Genomic DNA, 15,480 nt, shown 5'->3' on the forward strand with positions numbered 1-15,480 from the left:
CACATTTCCTAATACCTAAACTGATGCCTGAAGGAGTTAGCTTCCCTTTCTCCATTTCATTTCCCTTTTTCCATTTCATTTCTTCCATTTCTCCCTTTTTCATTTCTCCACATATTCACACCCCTTATTCAAACTGCCTCTACACAAAAACATAGTTTCTAAATAAATGTTTCTTCAAATTACGACTTTCAGAGTCCAAGTCCATGTTTGCTCCTCACTGTAGACCAAGTCAGAAATTTTTTGGACCTGATTGCTCCTGAGTGTAGGGCATGTTTGGTTTGGGCTTCTCAGGCCAGCTGTTGGAGCCCACAGAAAGTAGTAAGAATCTCCCAGGTGATTAATATGTAAAATATATATGGATAAAAGGCTTTGATTTTCTTTAAACTAGACAATTAAGTGGAGATTACACTTTCATTTCCTGAAACAACTACATTTAGCTGCCTTTATTTTTTTATGTCTGTGGTTAGCTTCAGGAGGTACCCTTTGGTGTTGGGTGTTGCACATTTATCATAGCAATTCTAGAGGCAGGGATACTTGTTAGCAGTTTTAGTTCAAAAGTTTTCAGGACCAGCTTGTTATATAGTTGTCTGAACAACTCGTTCTTGTACACCTGGTGCTTTTTTTAATCCATGCAGATGATATTTACTGAGTCCTGTAATAAAAGAACATCCAGAACAGGTCTTTTTAATGGGATAATACTATCTTGACACATTCTCAGTAGATATACATGGGACTTGAAGACATTTGAAATGATGATTAAGTCTCTTAGAGTTGAGACCTGTATGTGCAGTTTGCAAACTCTTCCTGAGTCCACATGAGAACAGTACCCATCATTTCTCAGTTGATGGAAAACTTCCATGCAACCTAAAGGGCCTTTGGAGTATCACGTATCAATCCTATACCTAGGATCAGAAATAAAAGACCTAATTTCCTGCACAATTGACTTTCATGGTACAGTTTGCAGATTTGCAGCTAGAAGTCAGGAGTTGTCATCTTTTCTTTCAGAATGGCAAGATGAGGCACTGCCTTAAGTGCTGGCATCTCCTGGTATCATTCAGGCAAGGACACACCTCTGTATGCAGGAGTTCCCTGTGTTTGGTGCTAAATGGCAGAAACCTGAGAGGACTTTGCATTTACAGTAGTTTAGTGTTGATGGAGTATTGGGTGATGTTTAAGTTAAATAGAAGTCTCTTTGGAAAAAGGATCAATTTCTTTAAAACAGCAACAATAACTTGGATTAATGCTATCAGCAGAGCAAGAACAAAACCCTGGGCCCTGTCCAATTCAACTATATTTTCATTTTTTCTCAAGGGCAAACAAATGGATGCTAATATTTCTGCTAGCCTAAGGACAAAAACTTCCTGTTCAGATCTGTGTGGTAAAAGTGTTGCACAAACCCCAGACTGGCACTGATAACAATGCTTGAAAACTTTTCTTTTTTCCTATATATTAGATGAACATGAACTAATTTTTCAATGGATAGTCTTCCCATGACCTGTGAATATTTTTGTCTAGTTACTATCATTCTTTTTTGCAATACTAGAGTAATTTCAGGACCAAAAACCTCTCCACTACCTTTTGCCCTTTACGGTGCAAACACATTCAAGCCCGCTCAGAGCTTCTTTGATAGAGCTCACCGATGCCTGAAGGTCAGACTCAAATATTTCAGTCTGTTTGATGCAGTGGGTTAATCAGTGGCAGCTAGTTTGTATGTATATGCATAACTTGGTGGATTTCTTTGATGTTAACCCCTGTTACACTGACTCACTACCCCATTTTTTTCAGGTACCAGTCCTGGACTTGTTCCCACCTGGGTGTGGCTGTTCAGTGCTTTTACCACCTTTTGTGCTTATGCTTTAGGTAATGTACAGTGAAATAATTTGCATGTCTGGCATTTTCATGTAATTTTATCTTCAGAGTCACTAGTGATGATTCTGAGATAAAGAGGCATTGTGGATAAATTACTGATCTCTTTCCAAAACAGTTCTCTTAGATTAAAAAACAACAACAACAACAACAAAAACCACTAACCCCCCCCCCAAAAAAAAACCCCAAACCATAACACAAAAAAAAAGTTCGTAAGACTTAAACCCCAAACAGTGTATTAAGTAATATATTAGAGGTTCTATTACAGTAACTCTTATTCCTCTAGAAAGTTCCGATTAGTTTAGAGGAACAATGGAAATCATTACATAGCAGCAGTCTAGTTCCAATCCCCCTGCCATGGGCAGGGACACCTTCCACTAGATCAGGTTGCTCAGAGCCCCATCCAACCTGGCCTTGAACACTTCCAGGGGTGGAACATTCCCATTTTCTCCAGGCAACCCAATCCAGTGCCTCACCATCCTCACAGTAAAGATTTTCTTGCTAATATCTAATCTAAATCTACCTTCTTTCAGTGAATCCATTCCCCCTTGTCCTATCCCTACATGCCCTTGAAAAAAGTTGCTCTCCAGCTCTCTTGTAGCCCCTTTAGGTACTGGAAAGCTGCTCTAAGATCTCCCTGGAGCTTTCTCTCATCCAGGCTGAACAACCCTAACTATCTCAGCCTTCTTCATAGGAGAGTCACTGCTATTTGGTTTCATAAAAATCTTTGTCCCTTGATGGTGACATTCTGAGAAACTCAGATACCAGAATTATCAGGGGGTGTTTTCAAAGATTAAAAAAATAAAGGACAAAGCAGAAAAAAGGAAACTTAGGCACTTCAGTGCTTAGGGAGTGTGTCAGGAGAGGTGGGGATGACAGATGTGATGACAGGCCTGAGCTTCTTATGGAAATAAGTATCTTTTTTTCCCTTCCCTCTTCCTTTTTTTTCCCCATAACACCTACACCTCAGTTTCATATTCCATTTTTACTACTTTATACTGTGCCATGAGTGTATTTTTAGGTACATTGCACCTTGCTGTGCAGTGGTGTGAAGACATAGACCTGAAATGATGCTGACCTGGGAGTGAGATCCACGTTAGCATGGTTTTTTTGATTTTTCTTTCAGAGCTCTCTCATTCCAAACTAGTCTTTCCATGGTGTAACAGAGTTATTTTCTGGGGAGATGCAAGATAGTATATTTAAAGGGACTGCACCGTTCTGTGTAATCAGGGTCGAGGAAGGCTGGATATATTTAAAGAAGGAAATCTTATAGGCACAGGAGCAGGCTATTCCCTAGCTGCTGAAAGATGAGCCATCAGGGAAGAAGTCTGGCCTGGCTGAGTAGGGAGCTTTCACTGGAATATGGGGAGAAAAAAGAGTTTATGACCTTGGGAAATAGGGGCAGACAACTCAAGAAGAGTACGAGGATGTCATTAGGTTGTGTGGACAGAAAACTTGATTGGTGAAAGCTTAGCTAGTACTTCATGTGGTCACCACTGTAAAAGATAATACAAAGTGTTTTTATAAATGCATTAACAACAAAAAGAGGGCCGAGGAAAGTCTCCATCCTTTATTAGATGTGGAGGGGAACCTTGTAACCGAAGATGAGGAAAAGGCTGAGGCCCTTGATACCTTCTTTGCCTCAGTCTTCAACAGAAAGTCCTGATACCCTCAAGGCAGCCGGCCTGCTGAGCTGGTAGGGAGGGACAGGGAGCAGAACAGAGCCCCTGTAATCCAGGAGGGAGCAGTCAGTGCCCTGCTGTGCCACTTGACACCCACAGTCTGTGTGGCCAGATGGGATCCACACCAGGGTACTGAGGGAGCTGCAGAAGAGCCAGACCACGCTCCAGCATTTATCACCAGTTAACCAGGGGGAATCCAGAGAACTGGAGACTGGCCAGTATGATGTCCACCTGCAAGAAGGGTTGGAAGGAGAATCTGGGGAAATGCAGGCCTGTCAGCCTGACCTCAGTGTCTGGGAAGGTTATGGAACACATCATCTTTAGTGTCATTATGCAGTACATGCAGGACAGCCAGGGACTCAGACCTGTTTAATATCTTCATCAGTAATTTGGACAAGGGCATTGAGCCCACCCTCAGTGAGTTTCCTGATGACACCAAGTTGAGTGGGAGTGTTGATCTGCTGGAAGGCAGGAAGGCTCTGCAGAGGGATCTGGACAGGCTGGATCAATGGGCTGAGGCCACTGGTGTGAGGTTCCACAAGGCCAGGTGTCAGGTCCTGCACTTTGGTCACAACCCCAGGAAGCACCACAGGCAGGGGGAAGGGTGACTGGAAAGCGACCCAGTGGAAAAGGAGCTGGGGGTGCTGATTGACAGTGGCTAAACATGAGCCAGTGTGTGCCCAGGTGACCAGAAAGGCCAATGGCATCCTGGCCTGCATCAGCAATAGTGTGGCCAGCAGGATCAGGACAGTGATTGTCCCCCAGTACTCAGCATCAGTGAGGCCTCACTTCAAATCCTGTGTTCAGTTCTGAGCCCCTCACTACAAGAAAGACATTGAGGTGCTGGAATGTGTCCAGAGAAAGGCAACAAAGCTGGGGGAGGGTCTGGAGCACAAATCTTATAAGGAGCAGCTGAAGGAGCTGGGGGTATTAAGTCTGGAGGAAAGGAGGCTCAGGGATGACGTTATTGCTCTCTGCAACCACCTGAAAGGAGGATGTAGCAAGGTGGGGGTTGGTATCTTCTCCCAGGCAACAATCAACAGGACAGGAGGAAATAACCTCAAGCTGTGCCAGGGGACGTTCCTGTGTGACATCAGGATGAAATTTTTCTCTGAAAGGGTGGTTAGGCCTTGGAATGGGCTGCCCAGGAAGGTGGTGGAATCACCATCCCTGGAAAGTGTTCAAGAAACTACTGGACATGGCACTTAGCAGTACGACTTAGTTGACATGGTGGTGTTTGGTCAGATATTGAACTCAATGATCTTGGAGGTCTTTTCCAACTTTAATGATCCTATTCTTTGATTTTAAATGTACCCTCTCCTTGGAGCAGTTTCTGGTAAAGCCATTGCAGTGTAACCATACATTTGTGTGCCGTATTTGAGATCCTCAGGCTATATACAGGTGTGTTATACATTAGACTGCAGTGCTGTGCAGAGGGGCTGACCACTTTTGGAATCAAACCCATTCATGTAGAGCCATCTTGATTGACCTGGGGTATCCCCTTGAGCAGATATCTCCCTCTACATTGTGCATACCTTGGCATTTCTATTCAGTTGGTGAGGTTGTGCCAAAATCTTTTTGTCCAGAATTCCTTTGTATTTCTATGATAAAAAGCAATGGGACAGCCATGCCTTGAAGCTGAATACTAGTCAGATTTCTCCAGCAGTTCTCTGTCCTCAGAAGCAGTGGTTTCTTTTGTGAAAACAATTTTTTATGTCATTGTATGGAATTTAATAAAGTGACTGTTGTTTCATAAATTGGAATTACATATTGAAACTGTTATTGTATGGCACTCCAGAAGGCTCATGGGAAGTTCAGCTTCTGAGATTTTTAATGTAGATGGTATTTGCCAGTGAAGCCTATAGTTCCTCATACTTGGAAGACAAGGAGTACGATGCTGACAGTCAAAGCTATAATGAACTAATATATATGTAGATTTTTATGTTTGCTGTCCAAGCCACTTTATGAAATATTTAGTCACAGATTTAATTTTGCATGGCCAAAGTTTTCCCTCTGGAAGACTGCAAAGAACCATAATAACTAACTAAATATGCAACTGTAATCTTTCTCAGCTTATTTTAATGACATAGTTACCCTCTCCAAATTCCCTAACATACTGCTCTCCATCCCCCCTGCCTTTTTAAGGTGGTTTGCTATCATTTCTTTTCCATGAAATGGAGTGCTTTTTTCCTGTTACTTTGAATTCCACCCTTTAAAAGTTATATAAACTTTATAAAATTGAATACTTATGAATCTTTGTGAGACAAAACCATAATGTAAGAATTCTAAAGCAATGGAAGTGTGGAACAGTGTATGTTAACTATTGAACACTGTTGGCATGAATTTCAAACTGAAACCTAAACCAGAAAATGTTTTCAGTCTTTTAAAAAAGCTAATGAAACTACATGGAAAATGTGGTTAAGGATTTCTGAAAATCCGGTTTGATGTATGTGTCATATAGTTCCTGTGTTTTTCTCCATGGCCATTATAATTAGAAGTACTGTATTTTAGGACAACATTATAAGCTTCTTTTTAGAAAAAAACAAAGTTCTTGCAAAATGAAAACCACTATTTCACTGTGAGGTACATATTTTAGAATCTATATACTTGTGTGACAATCTAAAATTTATAAACAGACAAAACTTCTAACATCCTTATTTTTAAGTAGTAACACTTGTGTAACTAAATCCTGTCTGATTTGGGATAGGCGTTCTTGGAATATACAACGCAATAAACTTTTTAGGATTGATTATATCTTTATTTGCTGGTTAGGTTTCAGAGATATTGTTTAATGGATGGAAGAATTTTTAATTTTATTGCAACACCTTTTTCACCTCAAGCTTATACAGTTTTCTTTCTGCACATTTCAGTAAGATGCTGAAAATTCAGTGGAAATGTTAAGAGAGAGAGAATGAAGGAGGCAAACTATATTTGAAATCCTCTCTGAAATATTTAAGTTTTAGAGTTCTGAGAACTGTCTCAAGAGATTTGTGTTTGAGCAGAGGATATATCACAGCTGTTTAGGTATTACAATAGAGAAATAGTCTAAAATCTGTACAAAATGAAATCCCATGTTTTCCTGGTTTAGGTCCCTGAAGCATATTTACATTAAACAAAACTCATAGTACTGCCAAATAATCCAGAGAACTAAGTAGCATATGATCTACAGCAGCTGTGGGGTCTTTGGTCTCACTCTGCTGAGCTGTGTTCCTAGTCAGTTTTGGGTTATTAATGCTATCAATAGAGATAATTGTTAGCTATAGCACCTTCCAAGTTATATCAAAAAGAAAAGCATCTCCATTTTATTTTGAGATTCAAGTCAAAAACAAGTAATCTGTAGGGTTTGTTCTGTATAGTTTTTCCTAAGAGGTTCATCCTGCATGTTTACACTTAACTTTAAGAGGAAAATAGTTCTATTTTTCACCTGCATGGTCTCAGAAAAAAGACTAAGGGTATGGTTAGACATTACAACTAAGAAACCTTACAGCTTAGACCTTTCTCCTCCCTGCATTCACCATCCCTCCCTTGTGCCATCTCCCTCGCATTTTGTACCGTTCACAGCACCAGTTCAATGACCCAGAGGAAAATGTAGCTTGCTGTCTTTCCACCAGCTGAATAGGCTACCGGTTGCCCTGTTTGACAGCAGTGAACTATCAGATCAACTCAAACCACATTGCCCAACTACATCCTCAGAGTAAGGTACAGTGCTGGATCATTTTTTAAGCACTCAAGTACTAAAAGTGATCAACACATAATGCACTGTAACTATAATTCATTCTTAGAATCATATAATTGTATGTGTTGGAAAAGACCTTTACAGTCCCAGCAATGCCAAGTCCACCACTAAAACATATCCCCAAGTGCCACATCTCCACATCTTTTAAACACTTCCAGCAATGGTAACTCCACAACTTAGCTTAGTATCCCATTCCAATGCTTGACAGTCATCTTGGTGTAGAAATTTTCCCTAATGTCCAATGCAACCACCCCTGGTGTGACCTTGGGACCGTTTCTTCTTGTATGTGAAAGAAGAGAGTGAACCCCATCTCATTAAAACCTCCTTTCAGGTGGTTGTAGAGAGTGATAAGGTCACTCCTGAGCCTCCCTTTCTCGAGGATAAACACCCCCAGTTCTCTCAGACACTCCTCATAAGACTTGTGCTGCAGACTCTTCCTCAACTCTGTTTCTCTTCTCTGGACTCACTCCAGCACCTCAATGTTCTTCTTGAAGTGAGGGGCCTAGAACTGAACACAGTATTCAAGGTGTGACCTCACTGATGCTGAGTAGAGGTGGACAATCACTGTCCTGATCCTGCTGGCCACACTATTGCTGATGCAGGCCAGGATGACATTGGCTTTTTTGGCCATCTGAACACACTCTTGTATAAAAACTGGAAAACACTTTAAATACATGTAGGCACAAATATAAATAAATATTGTGAAATTTGCTCCTTGAAGCCGACACATAACTGTTAGTCATTGAGATATTGAGCATCAAGCAACTTTGTGAATTTACCCCATAAGAGGTCTGAAGGCTCAGAGGGTCCACAACACCAATGGATGGGCAAGAAGCCCTATGGACACTTTTCAGCACTTGAAACTAATTGTAGGGACTGATGTAAAAATGTTTCAAGACCGCTGGGGCAGGTGATTATGAGTGTCTTTCTAAAACTCATGAGGAAGGTGGCATTTAGTTTCAGAGCTGAGGTAAGGTCAGAAAAATTACTTGATAATCAGAGCAATTATTTTATGAGCACTTCTAACCTGTTGGTATTGAGGGGGCTGTTGTGCTTCAGTTTGCTGTCATCAGTGTGATTTTCCTGTATGTTATAAATGACAGTAGTGAATTGTATGTGAAGAAAGCCACTCCTTTTGTTGTACTCTAATTCGTTTCTTTTCCTTTCTCAATCCTTCTAGACTCCATAGATGGGAAACATGCTCGAAGGACTCAATCCAGTACTCCTCTGGGAGAACTATTTGACCATGGACTGGACAGCTGGGCTACCTCCATTTTTGTGCTTTCTTTTTTTTCTGTCTGTTCCCGTGACAATGGGAAGACTGGAGTTTCTGTATATACAATGTATATATATTTAAGCATTGTCTTGTTTAACTTCATGTGTTCACACTGGGAGAAATATAACACAGGAGTTCTTTTTCTTCCTTGGGGATATGATATAAGCCAAGTGGTGAGTATTTATCATCCCTGTTGCGGTTTTGGTTTTTTAACTATGTAATTGTTTTCATAATATTAAAGCAATAGAAAAATAGAGTTCAAGGCAAATATATTTGGCTGAGATATTGAAATATGTGAAATGGCAAAACCCTAAAAGTAATTCAGAAATATTTTCTGCATTTGCAGTAAAGGGCTGCTCTTGAGAAAATTGTCAGCATCAGAGATTCATTGCTGTGCAAGAGAAAAAAGGCTTCCAGCAAGCCTAGCAGCCAGACAGTGCCCATGAGAATGTCATTTAACTACATTTGATTTGTGGTATTAACAAAAATTGCTATACTATCTGAAGCCACAAGCAATTTTCCCACCAATACCAGGTTGTGAGGCACGATGTGAATTAGTCCAAGTGGTATCTATAAACAGTAATTACAGTTACCACAGTTATACAGACCTTCTCAATTCTACTCCATTTTACAACAAATGTGGTAATGGAAATACCATTGTACCTATGCAGAGAGCAGTAACTGTTGTCAAGTGAGCTCTACATTTGAAAAACAGTCCATCATCATGGATGTCAAAAAGTCATAGACATTCAGTAACATGAATTACTTATCAGCACACAGTCAGCACCAGCTGAGTTCCTGTCTGGTTTACAGCCCTGTCGTGAGGTGGACCTCTTCAGAAAACATGCCCAGAGCACCACAGTGAATGGTGTCCTCAGTGCACAGATGAGCAGCAGTATTAACAAGCTCAGTGCACTTCCAAGGGCCCAGCGCTGGGAATTTTTTGGGCTGGCTTATCTCTGTCTCAGATAGTCAAACTCTTGCATCCTGAAGAGCACAGTCAGCCTTCTGAGCTTCCTGTTGCAGGCACGAGATGAAAGGTACAGCCAAATAATTGAAAAGAAGTTTGACAAATACTCAAATATGTGTTTTAATGGAAATACAGTATTCAAATTAATGGCTGCAGATGTAGTGCTGTAAACATAATCAGAATCCAGTGGTTTGCGAACAACTCAGAGATGGTGGTCCAGCTGTGGTGCATCTGTGTTGTCCCCTAGAAAATAGGTTTTGGGAGAAGAAGTTGGCTCAGGACTAAGACATTAGGCAGCCAGCTGGTCTGCAAGTTTCAGCCATATCTGTGTAAGGCTTCTCCGTGAAGCTCTTCCAGCGGGAGAGCGATAGCCTTGTTCAAGCCTGTTTCACTTGTTGCTCAAATGATCACTGTACGTGTGAATGTTTTGAAAGCTCTGCTGGATTGCTACAGCATCCAAACTGTATTAGTGGTTAAATCTGGGAATGAGTATCATCTAGCAGAGCAGCATTGTTAACTCTGTCAGTGCCTGCTAGTGACCTGTGCCTGTGGTCCTGTTTTCTCATCTGGGAAATAATGGTAGTAATGTTGTAGTGGTAATATCTGCCTGACAGATTTGTGGCGAGGCTGAGTATCAGTAACGTTTGTAAACTGCTTTGATTAACTGGCATGCAAGGTGCTAACAAGTGTTATTTCCTGCTCCCCACTGACGCTGAGCTGCTGTCTTGCTCACTTGCTTTTTAGGACCTCCTGTGATGACTTGGTTACAGTCAAAGTGATAAGCTTGTAAATGTGAGGATTTTTTTGATGCTATTTAGCACAGTCATCAGCAGTGGTGGAAGACTGTACTATTGAAATCTCTCTATGTCAGTTTTCCCATCTGTAAAAAAATAGCTGTTGAGTTGTGATTGCCTATGAACAAAGAGAAGGTAGGATTTGTAGCTCAAGGTGGTATTTTTCCATTAGTCCAAAATATATTACATGTACACCAGAAAGTACATAATATATATTTTTTCCCATTCTACTGACTAGTCTAGTAAAACATCTTATTTCCCTCCCAAATTTGTTCTTGTTTTGTAAACCCATTCAGCAAATTTATATAATGTGTGCAGTATTAAAGATAGCTCTTCATCTCCAGTAACTTAGAAGATACCAGGGACAATAGCAAATGGCTGATGATGAGTAAGAAAGGTAATCTTCCCCTTACTGGATTTTTTTCCCCATTGCTTCTCTGCCAGGTATTCCCACAGTCATATTTAGAGGCAGAGAGTGTGAAAGCACTCACTAGCTGCTTCCAGACTGATTCACAGTGTTTAGTTCAGTATTTCCTCCATGGCATTCCTAGCTGGATTGCTGCAGGAATGTATGTACCTCTCTGTCCTGTCTTCAGTAATTTCACCTACAACTTGATGCTGTTGCACTGGCATGTCAGACACTCAGGTGGTCTAGTCCCCTGCTTCTGCTTTTAAGCTTGTTGGTGGCCAGGAACTTTGGGCTTCGTTATCACCACAGAACTCAAGGAAAACAGTAGTTACTGTCAGCGTGCAAATAGAGGACTGATGACCTTAATGAGCACTTAAATGGCATGTGGCTCCCGGGACACTGCTGCCGAGTCAGCTCTGCTGTGCATAAACACAGCCCCCTCACGGGCTCTGCCTTAGCTGTGGTAGAGAAAGAGCTGCTGTTCCTCATGAAAAAATACCTTGTTACAGACAGAGAAATCTGTGGGACTTATGCACATCACGTTTTTCTGCGACTTGATGACTCATCAGAACTGGTTACCCCCCAATTACGCTAGCTGGGCTGTAATTGGCACTCCAATTAGCTTTGATTACAGCAGACAATCATTTGCAGGAAGCTGTGGTTTGTAAACTTGAAAAATGGCTGTAATGTGTCTGAGAGATGAGAGATGCTTGGTCAGAGGACTCTTAGATTTGTGGATCCAGAATCAAGGTGGCAGCAAATGCAGCAGGGAAAGTTATACCTGTCTCTCCTCCCTCCTGCATAAGGATCTATCCTGTGCTGATTCCTGAGTAGCAGGAAAAGGTGCAGAGAGAGGAGCATCTTGACAATTTTAATACACTTTTGAGTGAGCACACCTATTGGAAACCCCAAAAGTGTGTAGAAAAGGTTAAAAAATAAACGTCTGCTATGATCTGTGAGAAATTCCCATGGATACATCTTGTGAAAACAAAGACTTTTATTTTTGTCACAAGACCAACCAAAGAAAGCTAATATCTGCAAATTAGGTTTCTTGGAGGAACAAAAAAAAAAAGAAGACAAAGCTTTCCTGAGAAAATTTCTGGCTTCTTGCCATATGTTAATTTTCACAGACATCGTCTTGTTTTGTTTTTTTAAAAAAATCTGTTTTCTTTCTGAAGAATTTAATATTACCCTAATTAAATACTCGCCTAATCCTGCTGTTGCTTTTCATAAGGCACTGCAGTTGAGTTCATAGCAGGGGAACAGAGTACTAATTTTTCCTTAATATGTTGTAATGATACCTCTGCTCCATTGGTGCTGCCTTAAGTGTAACAGGAGATACCCTTTATGCTCTTAATTAAAACTTTAAAAGTGAAGAGCTGTGTGAGAGCTGCAGTGACCCAGACAATTCCACACTCCTTCCTTTCCCTCTCCCCAGCCGAGAAGGGCGAGCTCAGAAGAAGCACGAGCAGCAAAATCCCAAAGGCAACGGCAGCTCTCTCTGGCCCAGCCCTTGCCCTGCAAGGAGAGGATGACCAGAAATCCCACATGTAGAGAAAGTTGTGCCTGAAGGGATGGGTGCTTGGACCATGAGCCCCAGAGTTTCAGTCGAAGATGCTTTCCCAGCTGCTTCTGCCTGATGACTTTGGACAGTACCACCTAGAGCCTCTGGGAGAACCCTCTGCCTGCCTTGGAACTCTGAATAAATCGAAGTACAGGATGCTCCTAGCAACCGAAACATTGCAGAACTTCCTTTTCTCCTTCCTTTCAGTCTAAGCTGGGGAAGTTTTCTTTCATGGGTGCCATATACCAGGTTTTCTTTTGACAAGCTTATTTACAAAACCCATGCTGAAATATGCTCCACATGACCTTTTCCAGTGATGTAGTGTGGCAGCCAGTGTTTCAGGAGTTGGTAGAGAAATCCCAAACAATACAAGTGCACATCACATCTTGAAAAAATTTCTAAACAATACAAGTGCACATCACATCTTGAAAAAATTTCTGTCTCCTCTGAGGGCAAAAAACTTTTCCTATTAAAAAGCAAAATCAAGATGCAGATATGTTGTTCTTTGGTCACATTATCAGGATTCACAATTTAATTTCAGTTGAAAGGATATTAATTTTCAGAGCTTTTCTAAATTTGAAGTGTCTGTGGAAAGTATAGCCTTTCTTGTGAAGAAAAAATATTATTACTTAGTTCCAAAGTTGGAACACAATGGAACTGTTGAAATAAAAGAAGTGACAGCAGAGAGGAAGCAGTGCTGGCCAGACCATGGTGTCTGCTTCAAGCTGCCTCTGGACATGGCTGGAAACTGATCTCACTACTCAGTTATCTGAGGGAAGCCTCACGGTGCATCCATGTGAAATCTGAACGTAAGAACCTGCTGTGCACAGGCTTTTTTTTTCTGCAGCAGACTACTTCATTCTTAACCACTTCATTATGATTCCTCACAAACCTTTATCAATTAATTAATCTTCCACCTGCCTTTAACTATTTGTCTATAATGTCTAAATGCAAAGTGATCTTTTTAGGTAAAATTTTTCAAATTCTAAGATTTGCAACCTTCAACTATTTATTGAAAGAAAAAAATGGAGAAAAAAATAGAATGGAAAAATTGCAAATCACATTAAATCTAAGTCCTGTTGAAATAGCTGGTAGGAAATAATTCTCACTCTTTTAGGCAAGAGTCACATTTATTATCAGAAGAATGAAGTGGCCTTGTATTTTAAATGACTTTGCCTTCTAGATGTTTATTCTGAGCATTGTGTTAATGGAAAATATTTCAACATGAGCAATTAATACTATAGCAATACGCTAGTGAAATTGAGTATTACAGTAAAATAAATGTCAGGTTTTTGTGGAATCATAAAGAATTTAAAAGCATATTCATGTTTTGTTAAAAGATGACAAAATATTTGATTTTTTTTTTCGTCATGTAGAATATCACACAGCATACTAAATGTGCCTATGTGTAAAAGAGATATGGTAAATCATTGGTAAGAAAAAAAAAAATGTATGTACATCCACAGTCTAAAATATTGTGGTCACAAAACTTATACCTGAAATAGTGAAAAGACATGAAAGAGATGGTGATTTTAAAATATCAACTACTTTAGAGAACAGGTAAGAAGCTAGAAGGTAGAAGACTTCGAGGGGTTATACTACCTTATGTTTATATAGAATTTTCCCAATGTCACATCAAAGAATTAGTCTGATTTTACATAGGAACATATGTGACTATGTTGCTGTTGTTTACAAAATTGTGGCAAGACAGGGAGCCCCTGCTCAGAATCCAGCTGCCCTGCTGTCAAATATATCAAAGAGCCTACAAATTAACACCTTGTATTTCCACATTTTTCTCAGCATAAGTATTCCTCATCCTCATAGAGAAGGTCTTGGAAAGCCAAAAATATTCCTGGTCAGATGCTGCTGAGAGTTCTCACTTGTGTTATTGAGTGGGTGAATGCCAGGCACCCACCAAAGCTGCTCTATCACTCCCCTCTGCAACTGGACAGGGGAGAGAAAATATTATGAAAGGCTCATGAGTTGAGAGAAGGACAGGGAGAAATCTCTCAGGAATTACTATCATGGGCAAAACAGACTCAACTCAGGGATATTAACTGAATTTCTTATGAATCAAAATCAAATCAGGGTAGTGAGAAGTAAGACAAATCTTAAAAACACCTTTTCCCCACCTCTCCCTTCTTCCTGGGATCTACCTCCACTCCCCCATTGGCACAGGGAGACAGGGGATGGGGGTTATGGTCAGTTCATTACAGGTTGTTTCTGCTGCTGCTCAGGGAGAGGAGTCCTGCCCCTGCTTCAGAGTAGGGGGACAGTTTCTGTAAACTTCTCCAATGTGAGGCCATCCCATGGGCTACAGTTCTTCAAGAACTGCTGCAACATGGGTACCTTTCCATGGGGTGCAGTCATTCAGGCACAGCTTGCTCTGGTGTGGGTCCCCCACAGGATCACAAGTCCTGTCAGAAAACCTGCTCCAGCGTGGGCTTCTCTCTCCACAGGTCTGCAGATCCGTGCCAGGAGCCTGCTCCAGCACAGGCCTCTTGCAGGTTCACAGCTTCCTCTCAGGCACCCACCTGCTCTGGTGTGGGCTCCTTCAGGGGCTGCAGGTGAATCTCTGCATTTCCATGGTCTGCACCAGGGGCTGCCGGGGAATCTCAGCCCTGATGCCTGGAGCACCTCCTGTCCCTCCCTCTGCACTGACCTTGTTGTGTGCAGGGCTGTTTCTTTCTCACAGTCTTGTTCCTTTCTTCTCTGGCAGCAATTACAACTGCACAATATGTTTTTATTTTTCCTTTTTAAGTATGTTATCCCAGAGGCATTGTCACCATTTCTGGCTGGGACAGCCTTGGCCAGTGGTGGGTCCACTCTGAAGCCGTCTGGTGTTGGCTCTGCTGGACATGGGACAAGCTTCTGGCAGCTTCTCACAGAAGCCACCCTTGTAGCCCCCTTGCTACCAAAAACTGGCCACACAAACCAAATACAGTTATTTGATTTGGACTTCTCATTTTACAAAAGGCCGCAATTATTTTTACTTGCTAAAGACTATATTTGTATCTGAAAAGTACTAAATCTGGTTAATGGTAGAGAGATATGTAAAAAACTTTGCCATCTTTTCTTAAGTAGAATTATTCAGTTGTACTTAGGAACACTGCTTTTTTTTTCCACCTGCAGTGCCTTTAAAACAGTTTATATAGCTGATTAACAGACTTGGGCTTTGCGAAT

The 15,480-nt window shown here is 41.1% G+C and overlaps 1 protein-coding gene across 2 annotated transcripts in view; it reads left to right on the forward strand.

The window, feature by feature from the left end:
- Positions 1-15,480, forward strand: part of LOC136288477 (ethanolaminephosphotransferase 1-like) — a 55,772-nt gene that overhangs the window by 18,443 nt on the left and 21,849 nt on the right. For both annotated transcript variants that reach the window (XM_066181692.1, XM_066181700.1), the window contains exons 4-5: positions 1,786-1,860; positions 8,465-8,733. In XM_066181692.1, coding sequence (XP_066037789.1) covers positions 1,786-1,860; positions 8,465-8,733 — 344 coding nt within the window. The remainder of the gene's footprint in view (positions 1-1,785; positions 1,861-8,464; positions 8,734-15,480) is intronic.

The sequence above is a fragment of the Chamaea fasciata genome, unplaced genomic scaffold, assembly GCF_029207755.1.
Source record: "Chamaea fasciata isolate MVZ Bird 193981 ecotype frontalis unplaced genomic scaffold, bChaFas1.0.hap1 SCAF_1, whole genome shotgun sequence".
Lineage (NCBI taxonomy): Eukaryota > Metazoa > Chordata > Aves > Passeriformes > Sylviidae > Chamaea > Chamaea fasciata.